The sequence below is a fragment of the Glycine max genome, chromosome 2 (genome assembly GCF_000004515.6).
Source record: "Glycine max cultivar Williams 82 chromosome 2, Glycine_max_v4.0, whole genome shotgun sequence".
Taxonomy (NCBI): domain Eukaryota; kingdom Viridiplantae; phylum Streptophyta; class Magnoliopsida; order Fabales; family Fabaceae; genus Glycine; species Glycine max.
In genome coordinates, this window is record NC_016089.4 from 48,774,139 (window position 1) to 48,797,402 (window position 23,264).

At 32.5% G+C, this 23,264-nt stretch overlaps 3 protein-coding genes and 1 non-coding gene across 5 annotated transcripts; 1 reads left to right on the forward strand and 3 right to left on the reverse strand.

Moving 5' to 3' along the window:
- Positions 1–7,383: 7,383 nt before the first annotated feature.
- TRNAM-CAU (transfer RNA methionine (anticodon CAU)) lies at positions 7,384–7,455 on the reverse strand. The gene has a single exon. It is a non-coding gene; the product is annotated as a tRNA-Met (tRNA).
- A 2,032-nt stretch (positions 7,456–9,487) lies between these two features.
- On the forward strand, positions 9,488–14,831 carry LOC100789468 (uncharacterized). 2 transcript variants are annotated; one of them, XM_041009555.1, is made up of 8 exons: positions 9,501–9,908; positions 10,857–10,997; positions 11,102–11,467; positions 12,649–12,894; positions 13,388–13,480; positions 13,967–14,167; positions 14,291–14,349; positions 14,460–14,556. In XM_041009555.1, exons 1-7 carry the CDS (start codon positions 9,612–9,614, stop codon positions 14,339–14,341), a joined length of 1,395 nt encoding a protein of 464 aa, XP_040865489.1. In that variant the 5' UTR covers positions 9,501–9,611; the 3' UTR covers positions 14,342–14,349; positions 14,460–14,556. The 2 variants fall into 2 exon arrangements, with proteins under 2 accessions (XP_003519567.1, XP_040865489.1); XM_003519519.5 differs by lacking the exon at positions 14,291–14,349 and having other exon boundaries at positions 9,488–9,908; positions 14,460–14,831.
- Positions 14,832–16,127: 1,296 nt separating this feature from the next.
- Positions 16,128–18,674, reverse strand: LOC100790001 (cytochrome P450 family protein). The gene is made up of 4 exons (NM_001255909.3): positions 18,044–18,674; positions 17,314–17,755; positions 16,801–16,988; positions 16,128–16,517 (listed from the first exon to the last, which is right to left on the reverse strand). The coding sequence occupies exons 1-4, from the start codon at positions 18,533–18,535 to the stop codon at positions 16,215–16,217; spliced, it is 1,425 nt and encodes a 474-aa protein (NP_001242838.2). The 5' UTR covers positions 18,536–18,674; the 3' UTR covers positions 16,128–16,214.
- Positions 18,675–20,323: 1,649 nt separating this feature from the next.
- Positions 20,324–23,264, reverse strand: PAP4 (purple acid phosphatase 4). Its single transcript, NM_001252699.2, has 5 exons — positions 22,996–23,264; positions 21,627–22,295; positions 21,225–21,413; positions 21,051–21,139; positions 20,324–20,893 (listed from the first exon to the last, which is right to left on the reverse strand). Exons 1-5 carry the CDS (start codon positions 23,155–23,157, stop codon positions 20,638–20,640), a joined length of 1,365 nt encoding a protein of 454 aa, NP_001239628.1. The 5' UTR covers positions 23,158–23,264; the 3' UTR covers positions 20,324–20,637.

Here is a 23,264-nt window from a genome sequence, read left to right on the forward strand (position 1 = left end):
AAGAGGAGGAAAAAATAGCAACCCTCTTTTTAGTCTTGTGAAGATTAGTGTGTTATTATGCTGATCCTTCAAAGATTATTAAAATTAAAAGGAAAAAAGGACTCACTCTGTACAAGTTCCAAAGACAAGGAACAAATAAAAAGCCAATCTTACAATCAGGAAAATTAAAAGTTCAATCAAAGTTGATGTTGTAATAAAAATCACAGATCCCAGAGTATATATTCTATTTAAAACTTATAGTCCAAAATCAAAATTAAACTATTTGGAAATAATATGATATACTATTAAACATGTGATATGTCGAAATTTGAAGTTACATTTTGCTAAGCACGTCATTTTGGGACTATGGTTAATGACCAAAATAAAAATGAAATCGTTTCTAAGGAGAGGGGGAGATGTTTTCGTGAACTCCATTACCGTTTACTTTTTTTTTTCTCTCACTTCTATTTCTATACAACTATAGTCTATATATATAAGTATGGCTCTCAAGTTTTCTCCTCCTTCATTCTCCTCAAAATCTTTCTCTTCCAACTAAACTAAAATAAACAAAGAGATGATGTTCGATTGTGATTACTTCCAAAAAATATTAATAATATGTCAGAAATTAAATAAAAAGTAAATATGTGATTTGACTAATACCCTGCTATTGCCAATTTAACTAAGTCACTTGCGTTAATCTTTGTATGTACCTTTGCTACATGTTAATTACTCTTAAATTAGTTTGTTCTTTATTGTTGTTGAATCTCTTTCCTTTGTGTTTCTCTAATAGTCAAACTTTGAAAGAACTTAGTAAAATCTCTATCTTCTTTTTGAATTGTAATACTTATCCAATGATAAAATTTAAAGGTTTCTCTAAAGTGAAGAAAAATATAATTTATGGGATGTATTGGATTAAAATTTTAAAAGATTATTTTAGCATAAAAATGTTTTGTATATTTTTAAAATTATATCAGACTTATTAGATTTTTTTATAAGATTTTTATGATAGTCTAGAAGAATAAGAGAAATATTATGATTAACCTTATCACATTAGACAAATATTAATTTAATTTAGAAAACAAGCAGAAAAATACCGAGGGAATGAATATATTTAACATTTTTTATTCTAAAAGAATAAGAGAAACATAGATGACACATGAATCTTGAAGAATATTAAGTATATGTATGATAAGAAAAAAAAAGTATGGTAAACAATAGAATAAAAAAGAAAAGAGTCTAACAAAATCTTAAGAGTTTGGATGAGATTGTTTGATAGATGTTTTATACTAAAAAGTTTCATGAAATCCATCAAAAATTTTCTTAAAAAACAATCCATTAAAATTTGTATATTTTTAATATCAAAAGACTTTTTATAAGTTGTAAAAAATCTTAATTAAATATTACTAATTTTTTTTTATTTTCTTTAAAAAATCTTTAAAGTCTTAATTGAATACCACAAAATTTATTTATATCATTTAAAAATCTTAATTAAATACCACAAGCCTTTTTGATAAAAAAAAAAAATCTTTTAAAATCTTAATCCAATACACCCCTTAAATAATTAAATACATTCACAAGATAAGAAACATCCCGTTTAAGTTAATTTTTAACTTATAAGAGCTTTCAATTAATGTAATATCTTGCTACAAGTTTTTTGAGACAGAAATGCTGAATTTCTAAGTTTATAAGCATTAAAAGAAAATAAATAAGAATGTTTTTTAAAGAAGTTGAAGTATAAGTAATTTTAATTTTATAAAAAAAAACTCATTTTACCTCATTAATTTATTTTATTTCTTCTTTTACAAGTATCAATTCAAAAACTAAATTAAATTAAAGATAACATTTGCTCATTTTGCTTTCTGGCATACGACTCTTTACCAACAAGGGTTGCAATGATTTTTTTCCCCATTATTATTCATAACCAAAAGCTTCATCTTTTGATTTGAACTGTTCACCAAAAAAAATCTTTTGATTTGAACTGATGTAACCAAAAGCAATAAAACCTAGCTAGCTCCAATTAAAGGATCTAAAATCGACAATAATCAGAAGATAAGTTCAGCAATCTGTTCTTAGATTAGTGAAAGCTTGCCCTAATAAAAGTTTCTAGGTATTTAGATCACCTACTGAAACAGAAGCTGTAAATGCTACGGGATCAGGAAATTAACATGGGGAAAAAATAGAATTAAATCGCACAAAGCCATCGTGATAAATTTTGAGGTCTTTCATTAACATGCAACTTTTTTTAGGAACCCTTCACCTGCCTCAAACTGTATTGAATAATGTCTTTATGTACAATTAAATTCAATGGTAACCATTAAGAATAAGTGCAAAGGGGGGACCATACCATATAGTAGTAAACCAAAACCAAGCAAAAAGGGAAATGCGATCATATTCATCTATATATGAACATCAACTTCTGTCCTAAAATATAGCACTATGTGGAGCTTAAATGTGGAACAATTGGTGGACTGTGGACATCTATTTGCCATGCATGCACATACACATTTATATAAGCCCAAAACATAATTAAAAAAATGATTTAGGAATATGAACCGGAACGACAATACTTCTGAAAAGTGCAATGCTAAGTAAATTAGGAGCCTTCAAAAGTAACATATATATAATAATGATACAAGGAATCCAATTATTACCCCAACTAAAAGGATTTCAATTTGCTGTGAGACGACTATGCTCACACGGAATTAGAAAAAATATGACCCCAATTAGTCATGTATATATACCTTCTAATTAATCTCTGCCAGGGACTTGACTTCTGTTAGATTTAATTGTTTTACAACGAGATTAAGCCATTGTGTTTTAATAAGATTAGCACTATTGGACTTTTTCCTGACAAACTCTAATTTCTTTATCTTACCATTGAATATAATGCTCACTCGTATATTGTATCGATTAAACTCTAAATTTTGGAGTAGAGAAGACTACGTACTTTTGTTATAGTAAATTGATTTTCAGTAGCATCTGTATCACACAAGGCTAGATAAATACCTTAAGTGGTAAATCAAAAAGAAAGATAAAAAAAAAAAAAAAACCAAAACTAAGCAATGGATACAATTTTGGTAGCCGCAAGGTCCCACATTATTTAAATTCAAGGTCACGGCTTATCTACAAACATTTTCTTTTCCTCTCTTCTCCGTTTCCTTCTTCTTGTTTGGTCCTAATAGCCGCAATGACACTCACATCAGCACCACCATTCTAAATCAAAATCCCCTTTTGTGTGTTGACCTAAATCAGAAACAATGACACGGTTCCGGCCCCATGGTCATGTGTGTGATGGTGGTGGTTTGAATTGTGGGAAAGAAGACCCGATGATGACCACCTGCAACATGCAAAAGAAGGAAAGGGAAGAAGAAAAGGAGAAGAGAAAAAGAAAATAGCACTGCCACCGGAAATCGTCTTTGCCAGAAAAGGAACCTTGTTCAGATGCAGAAATTCCATCCATGATAAAATGATACACTATGCCTCCAAAGCCTGCCACTACTGTGCCTACATCATTACCACCACCTCTTTTGCCTCCTCCACCTCCTGGTAGTATACATTTATCATGGTTGCCAAATGAGAATGCATTACATTTGATTATAAGGTTAAAACCTATGACTTGGTATGATTCTCCTAAACAAAAGCTTCTTAAACAGTAACATAATTTCTAAAATGCAGGTGTAGCTTCCTTTGAGTGTCTTCAATAGTAGTTGTGTTCTCATGCTGATTTTGTTTCCGTGGGAAATTTCTCATTCTAAAATTGTCAAAGCCTTGATGTTTCAGGAAAAGATTATTGATGAACTGGGTAATGAGATGGACAATACATCTAATCGTCTAGCTAGATTTTGTCCAAGTGAGTTTCTGCTTCGAGTTTTCATTATTGCATTAAAATGTATGATCTATTTGGCTGATTGTTGTGATTAATTAGTAATAATATATGGAGAAAATTTTTTAATGCTGAATGTGAAAGTTGAAGTGTGTCTTATTGTTTATGATATCAGAAATAAGTGACAATGGTCATGAAGAAGGCTAGTACAAAGGGCCATATCATGATGATATTGGGTTTGCTGGCGCTATTCATTTTCCTCTTTATCTTAGTTTTTTTCACCTAGTTATTGAGACAAACTTTGTCAACGCTCTAATGAAAAAAGATCTAAAGCTTTTGGAAAAATACAATATTATTGGAAGATTCAATGTTTAAAAAATGAATGGAGATCTCTTTGGTTTGTCAAAGGCAATAGAAAATTTTAATTATGATTAAAAGAAAAGCAATGTACTTGGAAATATCAAAAGGGAATTTTGTTTTATAATAATATTACTAATAATTTATAAACAATAAACCATCTCAATAGATAACGAGCAATGTAAGTTTTTTATTATATGACTTTTACTTATTATTAAAATTTATAAGTACAAATTAATATTTTTACTTATAGTTAAAAATTATAAATATAAGTTAATGACTTTTACCTACACATTGTAAATTGTAAGAATCATATATAGTGACAATCAAATATAGTTGTAAGTGAAAATAAATTTGTGGGTAAAACTTCTATTGACAGCCTATATAATTCATCATCATACATTCCCTCAAAGTTGATGGCCAAAATATATGCAGGACAAAGTTTTTAATATATTTATCTAAGCATTTTTAATATCTAGTGATAATTTTTGTCCTTATAAATAAGTGATTTTTATTGTAGTGCTTGTATATATATTCAGAGATGCACTACAAAATTTATGTTAAATGAAGTGGTGTTTGGAAACGTGGTAAATCGTGTAGAAAAAATTATGGTAGCCTTAAAAACGTGATGAGAGACCATAATTTTCTTAAATCACCACAAAATCAAACACTGAAAATTGATTTTAAAAAAACGTGACAGCGTTAACGTTACGTCGAATAATATAATATGTTTGGGTATGCACTAAACATATACAATGTTAAACGCATGTTTAGTTTAGAAATTAATTTTAAGAGATAATTGTTTAAAAATAATTATTCTAAAATAAAATAAATTAAATGCACACGTGAAATCATTATTTTGGCTATTGTATCTTGTCTTTCCAGTATTGCAGCATCATACACATATTGTATTTCGAAAAATTCATTCCATAATATAAATTTAGAATCCAAAATGGATTTTTCAAAATGTAACGTGAGATGAAGGATGCAGCAGTGGAAATGCAGCAAATAAATGTCCATTATTTCTATGTACAAGCTCACTACAGTGGCCATTTTCATATTTTTTGTTTTCCATTCAAAATTAAAATGGCAGTTTTCAGCCCAGTTTGTGTGTGGTACTGCTTGTTGTATTAGCAAGGTAAACTATAAAGTAAGGCTAAAAGATTCTTCAAATATATAGTAGTCAATTTTTTACCATTTCGAAAAGCAATATATATAATTAAAGGCATCTTCCTTTTGTGTCAGATAATGTAAGAGTTGTTATGACAAGTATTTTTCTAAGGCAAATTCAGTTTCATGGGTAAAATAAGATGTGTAGTGTGAGTTTATCTCAATTCGTTTTCAAATTTTTGTCAACTACTTATATATTTACAAATAAGACGTATAAACTCGCCTACGACGCACAGGTACGTACGTACACACAACTTACAGGGATCCAGATCCTCTGCACCATTTTTATGGTTGTTGGGTGAATCTTGCGGATGAGTATAAAAGCTAACGGAACCTAACAATTTTTCTACTTAATTACTTCATTTGTTTTATGTGCAGGAGTTGGCTCTACAAATGTGAATATAGGAAGTGCCCATCTCCAATAATAAAAATAAAAATATTATTTTCCATATATATCCATTAAATTTAGTAATAATTACTTTTTAATTAAACTATGTTTTTAATATACATAAATTTATATAAAAAAATTCATATATTTAATAAATATATATTTTGTTTATGAATATACTATACTTAATAATATTATAAAATTTAATATATATTATATTGAATAAATACAATAATTAAAACTATATCAGAAAACACCCTTATTTTTAAGGAATGATAAAAATAATAAAATGTTCATGTAGTAATATATATATATATATATATATATATATATATATATATAATATTTTGTAATATTAATAAATTTAACTAATATATTATCATTATTAATAAATACAAAAATTAAGAGTAAAAAAGGGATATAAATTGTGTACTAAATCATTTTTAAATATCTTAGAATATAATATTGAAGCTGCAGCGTGAGAATAAGATCATATAGAAAGAATTAAAGAGGGAAATGGGGGGAAGAAGTAGAGTAACATGGCAGTAGTATATATAAAGAAGTATGAGGGAGGCCCCCCTAATCCTTTTCTCTTCATCCTCCTTTCAATGCTCATATGAACACAGTTTTCCTTCACGCACACTACTATAACGGTCACTCTTTTTCATTTCATTGTGTTTATGTCTAACATGTTGTGATCATTGCGATGTGTGTCTATTTTTTATGTGGTCAAAACTTGTTTTGGAAGCAACCTAGCAACAAATAAATCAGGATGCTGTCTAAAAAATGATCTAACTATATTGTAAATGGGCAACTTCTATGAAGAAATAACCGACTTGGAGATAACTAATATGGAATTAACCTAGAATCAAATAGATCGGAATGTGGCTTTAATCCCAACAATTGAGAAGCTTAGACTAACACCTAGGGGCCATGCTACTCAAAATGAATCACAATCAATGACACCTCCATCACATCTAATCACAGTTGGATAATTGATTTTCCTACCTTAGTGTGCGATATAAAAAACATATTGTTCTTATTGGACTTGGTGAGCACCGCCATTGGTAAAAGAATATGTAAATATTTTGAAATCTATCTTAATATTGTGTTTGCTATGATCCACGTGATGTGAAATAAAACATTATGCAATTTTTTTTAAAATGTAAGAAAAACTTATATTTTAATTTATGAATTATGAAACAGGAGAAAAGAAAAGGGGAGGGGGAAGGAAGTTAATTGATAAAATTTCTTCAACAAGAGTTAATTCATAAAAGGTTTAAACATATTTTTTTCCTCTAATTTAATTTTTTCATTTTTATTCCTCTAATTAGTCCTTACAAAATATAATTATTTTAAATATTTTAAATGATGTTTTTTCATTGTTCAATACATATTTTTTTAATGTTGAAAGTGTTTTAAAAAATACTGAAAATAACAGTCATATTTTACAAGAACTAAAATAAAAAAACTTATAGGAAAAAAATAAAAAAATAATAAATTACAAAAACAAAAAAAATATATTTTAAGCCTCGATAAAATATCTAATGTGAAAAATGTCATTCTTTTGAAATTAATGGGAAGACTATGATTGATTTGAAATAAATAAGAGAAAAATGAAGATATGACAGTTTAAAAAAAATAACACCGGAAGCCTTCTCCTTTTTATCAGAGCCTGGTTTCGATCCAGGGACCTGTGGGTTATGGGCCCACCACGCTTCCGCTGCGCCACTCTGATTTTTTATTGTCGTGTTACATATTATTTTAATTATTAGCATTTTTTCTTGCAGGGTGCTGTTTTTTTGTTTGATTGAAGATTTTGCATAATCGGTAATCACCAAGGCCCACGAATATTTTTTGTTTGAATCTTATTGGATGGCGTGGTTTTCCAAACTTTTTCGTTTTTCCGTCTACTAGCCAAACTCTTCACGACATCGTTGCCAAGAAAATATGTTCCTTGCACGATTAGCCAACATAGGAACAGGATTCAATAAACAGATAAAAAATGGCATAAAGGGAATATGCCAAACCTCAAGCTTCGAATAAATCCTAAATATTCTATTTATAATTAAAGAAATTATGCTTATCAAATAGTGGTGTTGAGCATTATTTGTAATTTATGGAAAGCTAGTTGTAGTTTAAATAAATAAAAAACTAAAATATATTTTCCATTCTCGTAAATATAAAAATGTTGAGACTTCATCCTATAAAAATTTTAGTATGTTTGGCAAATTAAAAATCTATTACTTTTTGACCCAAATATAGATTTAAATTATCTTTAATATGTTTTAATTAATTTTATCTTTTAAAATATTAAATAATAACTACTTATTAAGAAAATAAAATGTATTACTTTAAAATTTTGAATAATAATTTATTTAGATGGAAAATAAACTAATTAAAAAATTCAAATTGTATAAAATATCAAAATAAATATTAATTTTTCTTAATAAAAAATAGTTTCACGAGTTGTTCAGTTACCCTTTTTTATCATCTTATAGTTTTGCGGGTCAAAACGAAGTGGGATGAAGAGGATTATCTGGTTGAAAATTCTAACTTACCCCGTCTAATAAAAAAGGAGGTCAAAACAACAAGTTGACATGACCGGTCCAACTTATTTTGTCACCCATAAATTTTTTTATGCCCCAAAAAAGAAAAAATAGAAAGAACAACTAATGTATAAGGAACAAGACTCCCAAGCATCCCCTGTTAACTTAGACTTAACATTCAGTGGATTTGTTTAAACTTAACAAAAATAATTTTTACAAAAACATTTTTTTATATAAGTGTTTTTTAAGAAACAAATATGATTTACTTATTAAAACAAGTATAAAATTATTTTTTAAAACATAAGCAATATAGACAAATATATTAACAAACAAAGAGTTCCTTATTTTATTAAAATAAATATTTATTTTAACAAATAAGTTTAAGTAAATTAGTTCATTACCTGAACTTTAAAGGATTTTAATTATTTTTTAGTTAAATAAAGTGTTTGGATAAAAAAATTTAAAAAAAAATTGAAATTTCAATATTTTGTTAAGATATTTTAATTAACTTAAATATTAGGATTTCAAATTCTTTAAAAAATTAAAGAATTTGAAATTCTTTTTTAAACCTAAGACACAATCCACAGCGACTCCTTTCTTTCTTGCAATAATTCTTTCATTCTTTTCTCTTTCTCAATTGTGATTTCTCAATCTCTCTCTTTAAGAACTCTAACTTCTTCTCTAAAATATAATTTATCCGTCTCACGATATTAGTCTCTCTCACTCTCTCGTCTAAGGATTATATGACTTTTTCTTGTTCATATTTATTTCAATCTTATTTTTACTATTTGGTTTTATTAATTTGCATTTCGTGATAACTAATTTGTTAATTTTTATTAAAAAACATCAAATTCACAATTTTTTTTTGTTTCCATTATTTCTTAATCCCTCATCAACCTTATATTTCTCTATTTCTCTTTGTCTTAGAGTATGCTTGAACAAAAGATGTCGATCCTGCTGCCACAAAACTTTAATCATCTTAATCACTATAGGATAGCAATAGTAAGTAAATTCCACTCCATATTTTATGAAGTTAAGAGAACACTCAGAATCAATAATATTGTCTTAGTTAATCTCAGTTAAGTTCCTAATGGTATGCGATTGAATCATAGCGTAAAAATTTAGTATCAGGACATTTTTTTTTCTAATATTATCACGTAAAATTATTTATATTTATTTATTCATTGTTACAAACTTCAATTTTAATAAAGATAAAGACGAAAAAATTCCAATAATTTGTATGCCAAACAAAATGGAGTGAGGAGCAAATGCGAAGTATCCAAAGTTGACTCTGGAAACATTCAAAAGAGTTTCTTCTCCTTTCTTCCATCGTGCCACGGCGAAGATGAAGATAGCGTGGCTTCTGCTGCTCCTCCTGGTATCAGTGTCCGTTCAAGTTTGGGCCCTGAAATCGCCGTTTCACCCGCGAGACGTACTTCCTCTGCTTCCCAAACAGTTGTCGTGGCCCATCCTCAATCGCCTCCACAGCGCGGTGGATCTCCTCCCCGTCTTCGTCGGCGCCGCCTCTTCTCCGGACGACAATCTCAAGTGGAAAGGTGCATGCTTCTACGAGAACAAAGCCTGGATGGTGTTTCACAACAAGAGCGGCACTCAATTTGGCGGTGGAACCCTTCACCTAAAGGTCGCTTCCTTCTCAAGTGTTGGAAATCTAGGTCACTTTTTTTTGTTGAAAAAAAAATCAAATTTTATGATAAGTCATTCTTGTTGTAATGAACTTTATTTTATAGTACTAATCGGTGAAGGACTAGATCAACATCGTTTGGTGAAATCTTTATACCGAGTGGTTAACGGAAACTGGTCATATTCATGACATATTTCGTAGTAGTTTTTTTTACTTTAAAAAAATTGCTTAGGGAGTAGGTGTGATTAAGACTTAAGAGTATTTTCTTAAATATTGGAATGCCATAGATTATGTTTTGTGATTGAGTTGTAATTTGGTGGATTTTGGTTGGACGTGTTGTCATTTAAAAGGTTCAGAAATCTGCCTTTGGCGGTCACCTAGCTTGTATTACATTATTATAGGAGATTAAGTTAAGTGGATTTAATGTCGCTCGGTATTTTGTATTAGTCATTGGAAAATGTTTGATGAACACCCAAGAACCTATTCATTACCTAGAGAGAGAGAGAAAAAACATAGGCATGATAGGGTTCATGATGTGATAGGAAGAGAGAAATAAAGACAAATGAGAGGTGTCGATGGGGTGTTTAAAATAAATGGTGGTTCATGTATCATTTCTCTTAGTCATTAGAGTAGTGAAACTCTTACACCCCATTTTTGGGTGTATGGGTGGAAGGAAGAGAGAAAGAGATTGAAAAACTAAAGAGAGAGAGAGAGAAACTGATGGATATGACAAATGATGCAATGGAAAATAAAAAGAGAAATAGGAAGAAAAATAGGATAGAAGTGAGATGGAAGAGAAGTTGGGTGTATGTTTAGTATTTTCCTAGTCATTATTAGTCTATGCAGTTCTATAATTGTATTTTTTTTCCTCCCTCTCTCTCTCTCTGTGCATGTATGGATTTGGGATTCAGCGGAAACTGATTGATTATTATCTATGTGCTTATCTAGGTTAGCAATGCTCACAGTTGGACATGCATGGATCTTTATATTTTTGCCACCCCTTATCGTGTAACATGGGATTATTATTTCCTGGCCCGGGAGCATACGCTTGAGATCAAAGAGTGGGAAGGGAAAGCTGAGTACGAGTATGTAAGTGACCATCTTTCTTCTGTACACTGTCACTAAGTAGAGAGGCTGTCAATACTTGAAACACACATTTTTGTTTTGGAGATCCTTACCCTCTTTGCAATCAGGTAAAAAACCATGGGTTATCAATTTTCCTCTTGCAAGCTGGGATGTTGGGGACCCTTCAAGCACTTTGGGAGGTCTTCCCTCTATTTACAAATACTGGATGGGGGGAGAACTCCAATATTAAGTTTTTGGAGAAACATATGGGAGCTTCTTTTGAAGTGCGCCCTCAGCCTTGGGTTACAAATGTCAGTGCTGATGACATTCATTCTGGAGATTTCCTTGCCGTTTCGAAAATTCGAGGTCGGTGGGGTGCTTTTGAGACTCTAGAGAAGTGGGTTAGTGGAGCTTATGCTGGCCACACTGCTGTTTGTCTAAGGGACTCCAGTGGGAAGCTTTGGGTTGGAGAGTCAGGACATGAAAATGAAAAGGTAAAATATTTAAGTTCCATTATATCTATTGGTTCTGTGCAAGATTTATTATATTTCATAGGACCGTTATCAGTATCATACAATTCACGATACGAAGACATACAATTCAATTCGAGCAGTTGGTGACTCAAATCCTTGAGTGAATCATTTTGGTGCTTGAATCACCCCACGAATAGCAGGAATCACATAGGAATTGTAGGTTGCACATGAATCATGTGATTTTGGTGCAAGCGGCCACACACCAAAGTGGTTTGGGTCATGCAGGACCCGGTTTTGAAGAACCCTAAAATTGATATTCCCACCCCCCTCCCCCTGAAAAATTAGTGAAAATGAGAGGGAATTGGCCAATTCTTTCCCTCTAATCAATCACAGGGCAGCTCATTGTCTCCTTTTTTCTACTCATTCTTCTTGTCTTCTACTCTTCTTTACCTCTTCCAACCTACCCTGCAAGCTTGGTGGTCCCCTCCTATTTAGGGTGGTCATACGAATTTGAGCAGCTACTGGTTTTTTGTCCTTATGGCTATTAAGATTTGGTGATTTTTTTTTTTTGGTTTTGAAGCTTATATGTCACTTTGTTAGCCATTTGACATCAAAATGCTAATACACACACACACATGTATGTTTTGACTTTTGATATGTTTATTTATGTTAAAATGCTCCTAGATTTATGTTTTATAATGAATTTGTGCTTTTATGTCCTATTTAGTTGTATATGTTATGTTTTATTATTAATCGTACAGTTCAATTTGCAATTTGGAAAATAGGCCTTTCGATTAATGATTTGAAAGTCAATTTAACTACCATGTTCATAGTAATTTCTTGATAATTTCGTTAATATTTTATATTTTCTTCCTTAAAAAAATTAGCATTTTTAGAATCCTATGCAATGCTAAGGTTTTGATATAGTTTATGAAGAATTGTTTTAAGTTCCTTAAGTTTACCATTTATCATCAGAATAGCAAGATTATGCTCTCAGTTTCAGTTTGAAATTGTGATAAAAAATTAGTGAATGGTATTTATCATGTTAACATACATAGATTTTCTTTTATGACAAATAATTCAACATGGTAGTTTGATTGTTTGAGAAATGATGGTAAATGTATAGTGGTTTGTCAACTCTGCAGCGGCATTTGGGGTCAAGTTGCTGGCATTTTATTTTCTTCCTCACCTTTTGTTTGCAGGGAGAAGATATAATTGCTGTGATACCATGGGAAGAGTGGTGGGACTTTGAACTGAATAATGATGATTCCAATCCCCATATTGCTCTGCTTCCATTGCACCCTGCTTTGCGTGCCAGGTTTAATGAGACTGCTGCATGGGAGTATGCACTGAGCATGGCAGGAAAACCATATGGTTACCATAACATGATCTTCAGTTGGATAGACACTTTAAATGAAAACTATCCACCCCCCTTGGATGCTAATGTGGTATTAATTTAATCAGTTGTTCTGCTTGAATTTCAATACATCTCTGTTAACATTAGATTCAACTATCTTGAGTTTTTGCACTTTTATGCCATGCTTGAGCATTTTTTACCTACAATTTTCTATAAATTGTATGAATTGTTTCAAACAGAGAATTAAATAAACCATGATTTTGATCTTGCAAAAATTCATTATGAGCTTTCTACGTAAGTTGTTTGAATAGTATAAAATTTTGCTTGAATTACAGTACCATAAGCTGGTATATGTAGACTTGTCTGTCTGCTTCCCAGGAAGGGCACTGCTATAGAAGAAAATGTTCTTTCACAAAAAAAATAAAAGAAGTGATGAATAAGTTCACAGAATGTGGTATCTGTTATTGATTGTGTGTTGTCTCTATCTTCTGCCCTTTCCGTCTTTTTTATGTTTTAGCCACATGCTACATAGCTTAATGCTTTATGAACGAGTCTTTTTGAGCATTTACTTTGTTGCTCTGCAGGTTGCTTGCGTTATGACAATTTGGAGTCAACTTCAACCTGAATATGCAGCAAATATGTGGAATGAAGCCTTGAACAAACGACTTGGAACTAAAGTATGCGGCAATCTTGTTTCTTGCTCTAATACAGTTATACACACATACACACACACTTGAAAAAGGAGAAATAATTATTTCTGGATCAGAAAATGTATTATAATTAATGCTGCAATTTCTCAAATGTGGAAACTAGGAATTTAAATATTACACACAGCTACACGAATAATTCACATGTTACAAGTATATAGCAATGTCATCAATGTGGGACTACAACACTCCCCCTCAAGTCGGTGAATGGATGTCTACACACATATGTATATGATACTAAACATTTTGGGCTTATGATAGTAAATTGAATCAATGTCTTCAATTGTCTAGCATAAGTCATAAGATGCCTGTGATGTGATCTATATTGCATAGATTAGTAAGCTATCAGAAATTGCACAGATGGGGAGTCTCTTTCTTTTATAACTGCCTTATGATAATATAGAATTCCACATTAGTGAAAAAAGTGAACCATGTAGCCTTTTTGTGTTTCTACAGGGACTTGACCTTTCAGAAGTTTTAGTAGAAGTTGAAAAGCGTGGATCATCTTTTGATGAACTACTGACAATTCCCGAACAGGATGATTGGATCTACAGTGATGGAAAGTCGACTTCTTGCATTGCTTTTATACTTGAGATGTACAAGGAGGCAGGGCTGTTTGATCCGGTTGCTAGTTCTGTTCAAGTGACAGAGTTTACGGTGAGTTTCCAGGGATGTTTGGTCTTTTGGATTGCTTGCAATATTTTAGTGATTTTTGAATTTCATCCTACACAATTTATACGAATGATTGAGCATATATAATTTCTTATCATGGTTTTACAGATTTCTATAAAAATCCTCTTCCTCCCTCCCCTCCAACCAAACACTATATAAGTAAATTTGTAAGTTAATATAGGTTGTTGAGCAGGATTGATATCAGTTCACCATATATATTAATTTAGTGATTTTAGAAATCACAACATATGGACTTATTTTTGTGCAATAAATGCAGATAAAAGATGCTTACATCCTAAATTTTTTTGAGAACAATTCTACTCGCTTGCCAAAATGGTGCAATGATGGAGACACGGTGAAGCTTCCTTATTGTCAAATTAAAGGCAAGTATCGAATGGATTTACCTGGATACAACACCATGCAACCATATCCTCATATGAATGAAAGATGTCCATCTCTTCCTCCAAAGTACTCCAGACCCCAGAATTGCTAGCAGTCTTCAATTTTTTTCCTCCAATCGGAGGGCTGATTGCGTGTGACCAGATTTTTTGGTCTTCTAGATTTGGATTGCTTAGGAGATTCCAAATGAATTATTGTTTGTATCCATTTAATTTTAAAAAATTATTCAAACAATTAGATATTTTGCATATATTTATTCTTACAACTTATATTAGACATTCATGTAATTTGGATTATCTATGTAGCCAGACTCAACATACTGTAAATATAAGGAACTTGAATATATGTAGCTCATGCAAAATTAACTTGAATAAGTGTCATGTAAAATATTTTGTAAGTCTTGCATATTTTTTTCTCTAAAATGGGTTTGGCAACTTTGAAGTGAGAACTTCAAAATTCTACTGAAATTGTGAAAGTAGCAATTTCGTTGTTTACACCAATTCAGCACACTAGTGTAAAGCTTGTTACAGTGTTGCCTGCTTTACCCGTTTACAGAACATAAGACATCTGCAGATAGATTAACTAGCAGCGCAATACAAAAATATCATCGGTATAACCATGTGTAACTTGGAATTAAACACGGGTAGCTTTTTTATTTTTTTTAATATATATATAAAGACTAAAGAGAGAATGTTATACATTGGCCGTGTAAAAAAATTCACACTGTTATTTAATTACAATTTATTATATATGATAAGATTATTTATTTTTATTGTAATTACTTTAAAAGTTATATCAATCATGATTTGTAATTAAACGATAGTGTAAAATTATTTTACATTGATTATTTAATTCATAATTTATATAATCATTCAATCACGATTTATGATGGTAAATTTTTTTATTTTTAAAATAATTATTATAAAATAATTCAAATGATGATTTATGATTAAATAACAATATAAAATTATTTTATGCCGTCAATACATAAACATTAAATTATATATATTGCATGGCCATTTCAAGTACACCGTGTTGCACCCTCTTAAAAAATATTTTTGGCATTACATGGGATACACTCCAGGGTATTTGCTATAAGTTTAATTTTAGTAGAAAGACATCTAGTTCGAACATATGGCTTCAATGTAATTTTTTCTCCTACAAAGTAAAAACAATGAATCACTCAAATGATTAATCAAAGTATCAACTGTTGAATTGTTAATTTTTTTTTTTCCAAAAAAGTCGTTTTATCCCCACACACCACCCAAATACATTGGATTAACGTTACAAAAAAATAATCATGTCAATATGTAAATTTTTTATCCATAAATATTAGTTGTTAATTTTTTATTAATAGGGATTAAGAAGTTTGATTCCATCGTGTTTTCTAGGAAAGCTAATAGGTGTGTTTATCATGTTTTCTATGTAGTTTAAGTGCATGCTTGAATTTGTTTCATTTTAGAGAAAAGAGTACTTAATTTCCCCCCAAAAGTCTTCTCAGTATGATTGTAACTATAAGTTATTTTACAGTTTGAACACAAAATAAGCTAATATAGTCGTAAGCTGATCATAAAATTGACTTATTTTTGGTACATTGTATTGATTAGAAGATCAGCAGTTATTGAAATGACCATTAAGAAAGTTTCCTTGGCCAAATCTGAACAAGTAGCCCTTGAGTTGGTACTGGCATTGGATCCCTACTGAAGAAATTGTCTGAACATAGCTTCCAACTGAACCGTGTCACAAGGTAATGAATTGCAACAAGAGTTTCAAGCCTGGAAAACTCATACCCTGGACATATTCTTGCTCCCCCTCCAAATGGAATGAAGCAGTAGGGTGGGACAGATGCTTGGTTTTCAAATCTACTAGGATCAATCTTTGATGGCTCTGGGAAAATGTTTTCGTCCATGTGTGTCATTGCTGTGACCCAGAAAATCTAAAAACATGTAGAAATGTCTTAATCAGTAACATGATTGCATGGAAAGAAGTTCACCAACGATAAACACAGAGTTACCAAGTCATTGGTCTAAGTGGTACTAGGCTCAATTCCCTTAAGTAAGATCTCGAGCCTTGTGGATGAAAAAAACATAATTGGGAGTGGAGATCCCCTAAAGGAGGCCAACCAGGTTTTCCAACGGAGATTAGTCATCATCAAAGCTAATTGATACTCCACTCCAATGTCATGGGTACAAGAAAACACACACCAGAGTTTCACTTACCTGCCACCCTTTGGGTATGAAGTATCCATCATATTCAATATCTGTTGCTGCCTTTCTGAAGCCACCAAAAATAGGAGGAAACATCCTAATAGTTTCCATTGCTACTCTCCAGGTGTACTTCATCTTTGAAAGGTCTTCCCATGTCAGTGCCTCTCCTGAGAGCTTGCCTTTTGCTATCTCTTCCTGTTCTGTAACCACGTACCCAAATGAGTTTAATTTTTATGCGCTATCATGTTATAAAAGTCAACAAATTTACTACATGGTAATCTGTAGTTAGATGATGATGTAAGAACTTTTAGACTATCAATACATATGCTATTTACTCTAACCAAAGAGTTTAATTTTGCGTTGTCAGTGTAAAAAATCATGACACTTGACATGTATAATTCTTTTTCCTATTTTAAATAAAAAGTGTTAAATTAAGAGTGATGACTGCCAAAGGAGTAGGTACTATGGAAGTAACAAAAATTTGTTCTTCCTGCGCTTTCACACACACACTTTGTTGATGCATACCTTGAAGAACTGCTGCATAGATAGCAGGTTCGTTGGCTAAGAGTCGGATGATGAAAGTGATCAGAACAGCCGAAGTGTCATGTCCAGCAACCATGACAAGCTTAATGTTGTGAAAGATTTCCTTCTCGCTCATAACTTGTTTGCCATCTTCATCAACCATGCCTAACAAGAAACTGATCAAGTCTTGGCGTGCAGATGCCGCATTTTGCTTGAGTTCAATCTTCTTCTTTTGCACAATCTCCTTCAAAATGTTCTGGATTCTTGCACTTGCTCTAAGGCTGCGGTTGTAGCGTGTGAAGGGCACGTTAATTGGTACTGACCACATTCCTTGTATCATCTCTTGGAAGGAATCCAGGAATTGATCTCTTTGCTTTCCACGCTCAACACCAAACAGAAGAGAGCAAATTATGTTGAATGTGAGAGTCTTCATCAGGGGCAATACCTACAAGAAAAACAAAAATAAAATAGGAGTGCTCAAATCCAAACCGAAAACCAAACCAAACCATAATCTTTGTGGATTTGCTTGGATGATTTTTTTCTCAAACCGAAAACTTTCTGGCAGTGATAAATAAATCATCACAGAAAAACTATTCAGGGACTAAAATTTACTATTTTATCATGCAGGAACTAAAACTTAAAATGGAAAACAACTGCATGGACCAAGTGAATAGTTTAACCTTGTTTAATGTAACACATATTGGGTTGTAAGTTGTAACAGCATAGTACATACCTTGATCTGCTGTTTCCCCTGCCAATGCATCTCAAGGTGCTTCCTAACTTCTTCATCCATTTTTCCCACATATCTCTTCAAGGATTCTGGCTTCAAGAATGGGACAAGTGCACCTCTGACTCGGCTGTGATCTTCACCAGTCAATTCCAGCAAGTTCCGGTCACCTAGGATCATTTTGATGGACTGTGTTTGCTGGTTAGCAATCGCGTTACCGCCACCGGAGAATATAAACTTATTTGCAGCCTGTCCATGGATTAAAACTGTTGGTTTCCCAAAGAGGCTTAGCTTTGAAATGGGACCATACTTGTTGATTCTCTCTTGAACCCATTTTTCTGCGGTGTTGGCACGCATAGCTCGAAGAAGGCCAAGGCTTTGGCCAACAACAGGTATTCCAAGTGAACCTGGAGGGACCCTTTTGGATGGTTTTCTTTTTCTTCTAAGAAGAAGAAGGATTGGGATGATCAAGAGGAAACTCAACAAAAGAAGGCTCATGCTTCAAGTTTTTTCTTTTTTTCGGGTTCTGGAGATAGCAATGCTCTTATAAGAGTATTTATGTGAGGATTTTGTAAGAAGGCTTGTCCTTTTGCATTGATCTTCTAATTGGAGTGTCCAAATGAATCTCTTGATAGAGGTCGGCTATGTACATTACAAAAACTGCATTAAGAAGTATTATTTCCCAATGATGCCCTAGAAAAGGATCGCATAGATTTACAAATTATTAGTATCGAGATGTGACGTAAAGTGGAATCAAACAAAAACAACAGGGTTGGCTGTTTTGTCTTTGCTGATATTAGCTTATAAAATAGAGTTTACATAACTAATCTTTCAGTCTCCATGAATTATAATAGTTTTATTCGGAGGAAGCAAACAAAATACGGAGATGGGAATCTGCTACTGTAAAATTCCCTTGGGATGAATTCACAGCAGTCAGAGGAGCATCAAAACAGAGCAAATTTCTTTATGAAATATTCAAATGTGATTGGTGTTTTAATTTTCTCTCTTATTCATTAAAACTTTCCCAATCTTAGAAAATAATACAAAGTCTTCTTTTCCTAAGAAAATGATATTAGAGAATAATGAGATAACAAAATAATTAAATGAATAAATAAATATATTAAATGTATATCACTATAATTACTATCCACTTAAAACAAAGAAGTACCAACTAATCGCTGTCAAGACTAGTCTAGAATCATAAGAGAGGTAATCCTCATTGAATCTGAGCACAAACAAGTAACAACTATTCAAAAAGGCTTTGAGAGCATCTCCAGCAGTAGTTTTTAGGTGGGTTCTTAAAGTCTTAAATTGTTTTTAATTGAGTTCATCATTGGAAGAGGAGGAGGATGCAACATGTAAGAATCGTTCTTATTTAAGAATTAATAATTAACAATTAAAAGTCGTTGAGAAAACTTATAAGATCCGTTTTAAAGAAATATAAAATTGTGTGATAACGTCTGAGATCTATTTTAATCCATGTCGTTATTTGAAAATGCTCTTAAAATATGTTTATAAATAAAATTTAGTTTTGTACTCAAATCTCCAAATATATCATTCCTCAAAATGAAAACATACCAAAACCTATTGTCGTGATATACCACAAAGATATCATGTAAAAAAATTTTGAGGAATGGGTAGCACCTTTTACTTCTTAGAAATCTCAAAGTTGTGTGTGGGTGGAGAACAAAATAAAAGGAGCTCAAATGATTTTCTAAAATTTTAAAAGGACAGGTTAAAAAGAATAAAATCAAAGCAAAAATGAAAAAAAATGGAAAGGGGAAGAAAATAAGAGGGAATTGACTAAACTCGGGACGGAAGAAAGAAAGTGGGGAGAGCATGTTCCTCGAGAACTTTCAGACAGAATCATGGCTCTCATGCTTGCTGGTTTCAACATCAAGCCAAGAGACACTGCAAGCATCATGCTGGACCATTAATGATTACAGAAACCTCAGCAGTCATCAGAATCAGACAGTGCTAAAGCTACCCATCATCCAACCACTTGATTAATGCAATTACATTCTATTTACCGGATTTCATGTATATTGGATAAATCAGTTTTAGTACTTCAAGACAGAATAGGCCAACCCAGAAGTTTTCACTTAATGCTTTATTATCCTCTCTGCTGTTTTTACAGTTCTATTCTTAGATTGCTGATTTACATTCAATCATATCCCATTTCCCTGGTATCAGCGAACAATGATTTCAGATTTAAGGCATTTTGTTAATTAGACATTCGTGCATCCCAGTAATCATGGCTTTACTCGTTGCGTGGCTCTTGAATCATAATCTAAAATCTCAATGTCAGTTAAGAATATAAAATATACATATTTATCGCTGGTTATTAAGTAACCTAAGTTTTGGTTTTCCTATATAGAAATCAGAAACCAATCTTAAAAGTTCAGACAAAACAAGCAACACCATCAATTGCAAAGTGACAACTAGCCTTGTACTCCATTTACTGACTAGTCCATGTCCTTAGAATATTTAAATACATGCACCAGCACAACCAGCAGCTATGTACTGAAATACCTCAGTTTACTCACTCTGCTGCTTGTAGTGATACAAACTAAACTAAGGAATTGTCTCATCGTCAATATTTACATAACTTTTGCTAATCCACGAAGTTCTGAGTTTTCGGGCATAGTAAGTGTACTTCTGAGTTCATGTGTCTTCTGATCAACGCAGCGTGAGCTGACCAAAGAGGTTATCCAGATATCATCAGCTTTTACTGGTTCATCATCATCATTCCTATGCCAACTCCAGAAGGCATGAGTGGAGTTTACAATCTTCAGCTCACCATGACCAAAACTGGCTTCACGGAATTCTGACCACTTTGGCTGCGGGTTTATATACCTGTCAACAAATTATGTAAGGATACATCCAGCAACAATGACAGAAAAACAAATTTCAGGCTGCATACATGACGATAAACCTCAATATAGTTTTTTTTCACATAACAAACGATTCAGAGAACAGATTTCTGTGGGATGTTTCTGGCTGTGAAACTTACTTATGAGCTAAGCCTTCTCTGTTTCCTCCATCACCAATAGTTATATGGACAGCACCACAGGGATCCAATCTTCCATTATACAAACGTTTCTGACAATCAGAGAGAGTATTAAAACCCGGTTCCCACTAAATGGTGCTTACAAAGAGGATAAAATGCTAAACCATAAAGACATACTGAACGTTCATAAGCGTGAACATGACCAGCGATAACTAAATCAACACTAGCAGCATAAAGCAACGGCTCCATAGCTGCCATCATATCATCTCCTGCACCTTGATGAGCCTTGTTACTATTATACCATGGCACATGAAATAACACAAGCAGCCAAGGTGTCCTTTTCCTATCCACCTTTGACAGATCTTCCTGTAGATGAGGGATGAGAAAAAAATTTAAGAGTGAAAAAAATGAAGTGGTCCAAACTCCAAAGTAGTTTTCTTTTTAAAATGATAGAGTAGTGTAAAAAAGACAAATTAAAATAATAATAACAAGCATGATTGTGTAGTTTTCCATGATCATGGATTGCATTACACTTATCCAATTATAGAAACTCTTGACCAATAGGTGAAATCAACTAACCTTTAGCCATCTGTATTGTTCAGAGTACACATCATAATCTGCATAGGAGCCAAGCATTATAACGTGAACACCTGCAACTTCAAAAGAATAATAGAGATTTGAAGTTGATCCACTTTCCTCAAATGGCATTTTCCATCTGGAATTATAGGACACAAACTCATCCGTTAACAATAGTATGTTCTCCTCTTCATGGTTTCCCTCAGTTACCATCCATGGCCTTGTACTCGCAAACGGCTCCACAAGTTTCCCAAAATTGTCCCACAGATGCTGCATACAATCAGCATATGAAAGGTCTCCTGGTAGCAGGTAGACATCATATTTACATTGATCAATGTGAGCCAGTGTTGATTTAGTCCAACCAGTTTGACCCAGATCCCCAGCCACAGCAAAAGTAATTGGAAATTGAGCTGGAGGAGTTTTGAGCTCGAACTCGGCACCTTTTCCACCACACCTGTAAAAGTACACAGTATTGTCTTCCAAAGGTCCAATTACAGCGTGATGTATCTTTCCTGAGCTATATAGCAGATAGTTATAAGAGGTGCACTCTCCTTCAGCTATTGAGTCATATCTCCCAGGTAATGTTCCGTATTCTACATATGAAGGTGAATGTTTATCATCGGTTATCCATGTAACTCTCATGTGCTTGTCTCCTGCCAAAGAAATGTGTACCTGGAACAAACATTTGGCATCAAAGAAACTTAAGTTGAATAGTCACCATAAACGAACATGCATAAAGAGGCCGATATGATTGCTTAATAAAACAAGCACGGTTGACTGTTCAGTTCACAGAATATTTGTCCTAGAATTGGCAAATAATTCCTAGTAAGCGAAACAAACTGTTCAAGTTGCAAAATAAGCAGATAATGAGATAAACAATAATCATTGTCTGTGCATAGATACTATAACAAATCACCAACTATCACAAATAAAAAATGTCTTTTGAAGATTTACGACTAGAACCCAGTTCATGAACTATAAACCCAATACAAGAGTGACAGAAAATTATTGGATCAAGTTAGAATTTCATCACCAAAGAAACCTTACAGGGTTATATCTTGAACCCCGGAGACATGCTACCAAAGTCACTGTCTTAATAGTCTTATCAGCGATAATTTCTGATTGATTAATAATATAATTTTTTTTATTCACCATATAAATAATTAAACTCGATAACATGAAACAGAGAATAATTTTGAAAATACAACCCTATATTAAAAAAAAAAAAAGAACCCTCACAACTGAACACCTTAATACAATCAAATACGAAAGAAATCAGGTACTGTAAGATTGATCACGTAGGGAATAAATAGCACAAAAGTATTATATTTATGTATGAATATGAGGAATGAAAGAGAGGTTGGTTGAGCACCTGTTGAGGGTAAGAGGAGTGGGCCTTGGAAATTGAATCCCATGGGATGGTTGTTAAGGTTTTACGAGGAAGAGGTCGAACGTATTCAGAATCAGGCGTGGCAGTGGCAAAAAGAAGCGTTAGAATCAGAACAAGAAGGAGTTTTTGTTGTTTGAGTTCCATAATAACAGTAACAGTAACTGCCTGAGCCTCCGACAACAATGTACTTCCGCTTCAATCTTTCTTTCTATCATCAACCATCCTCATGACGTCACCAAATATGTCGTTGC

What these genes read in the sequence shown, in the direction of transcription:
- LOC100789468 (XM_003519519.5), top strand. Translation starts at nt 9,612, where the DNA reads ATGAAGATAGCGTGGCTTCTGCTGCTCCTCCTGGTATCAGTGTCCGTT. An exon ending in GTGGAACCCTTCACCTAAAG is followed by an intron (nt 9,909 to 10,856) that starts GTCGCTTCCTTC and finishes GTGCTTATCTAG; the next exon opens with GTTAGCAATGCTCACAGTTG. An exon ending in CAGGACATGAAAATGAAAAG is followed by an intron (nt 11,468 to 12,648) that starts GTAAAATATTTA and finishes TTTTGTTTGCAG; the next exon opens with GGAGAAGATATAATTGCTGT.
- LOC100790001 (NM_001255909.3), bottom strand. Translation starts at nt 18,535, where the DNA reads ATGAGCCTTCTTTTGTTGAGTTTCCTCTTGATCATCCCAATCCTTCTT. An exon ending in AGGGGAAACAGCAGATCAAG is followed by an intron (nt 17,756 to 18,043) that starts GTATGTACTATG and finishes TTTTTCTTGTAG; the next exon opens with GTATTGCCCCTGATGAAGAC. An exon ending in TCATACCCAAAGGGTGGCAG is followed by an intron (nt 16,518 to 16,800) that starts GTAAGTGAAACT and finishes ACATGTTTTTAG; the next exon opens with ATTTTCTGGGTCACAGCAAT.
- PAP4 (NM_001252699.2), bottom strand. Translation starts at nt 23,157, where the DNA reads ATGGAACTCAAACAACAAAAACTCCTTCTTGTTCTGATTCTAACGCTT. An exon ending in AACAATACAGATGGCTAAAG is followed by an intron (nt 21,414 to 21,626) that starts GTTAGTTGATTT and finishes CCTCATCTACAG; the next exon opens with GAAGATCTGTCAAAGGTGGA. An exon ending in AGAGAAGGCTTAGCTCATAA is followed by an intron (nt 20,894 to 21,050) that starts GTAAGTTTCACA and finishes ATTTGTTGACAG; the next exon opens with GTATATAAACCCGCAGCCAA.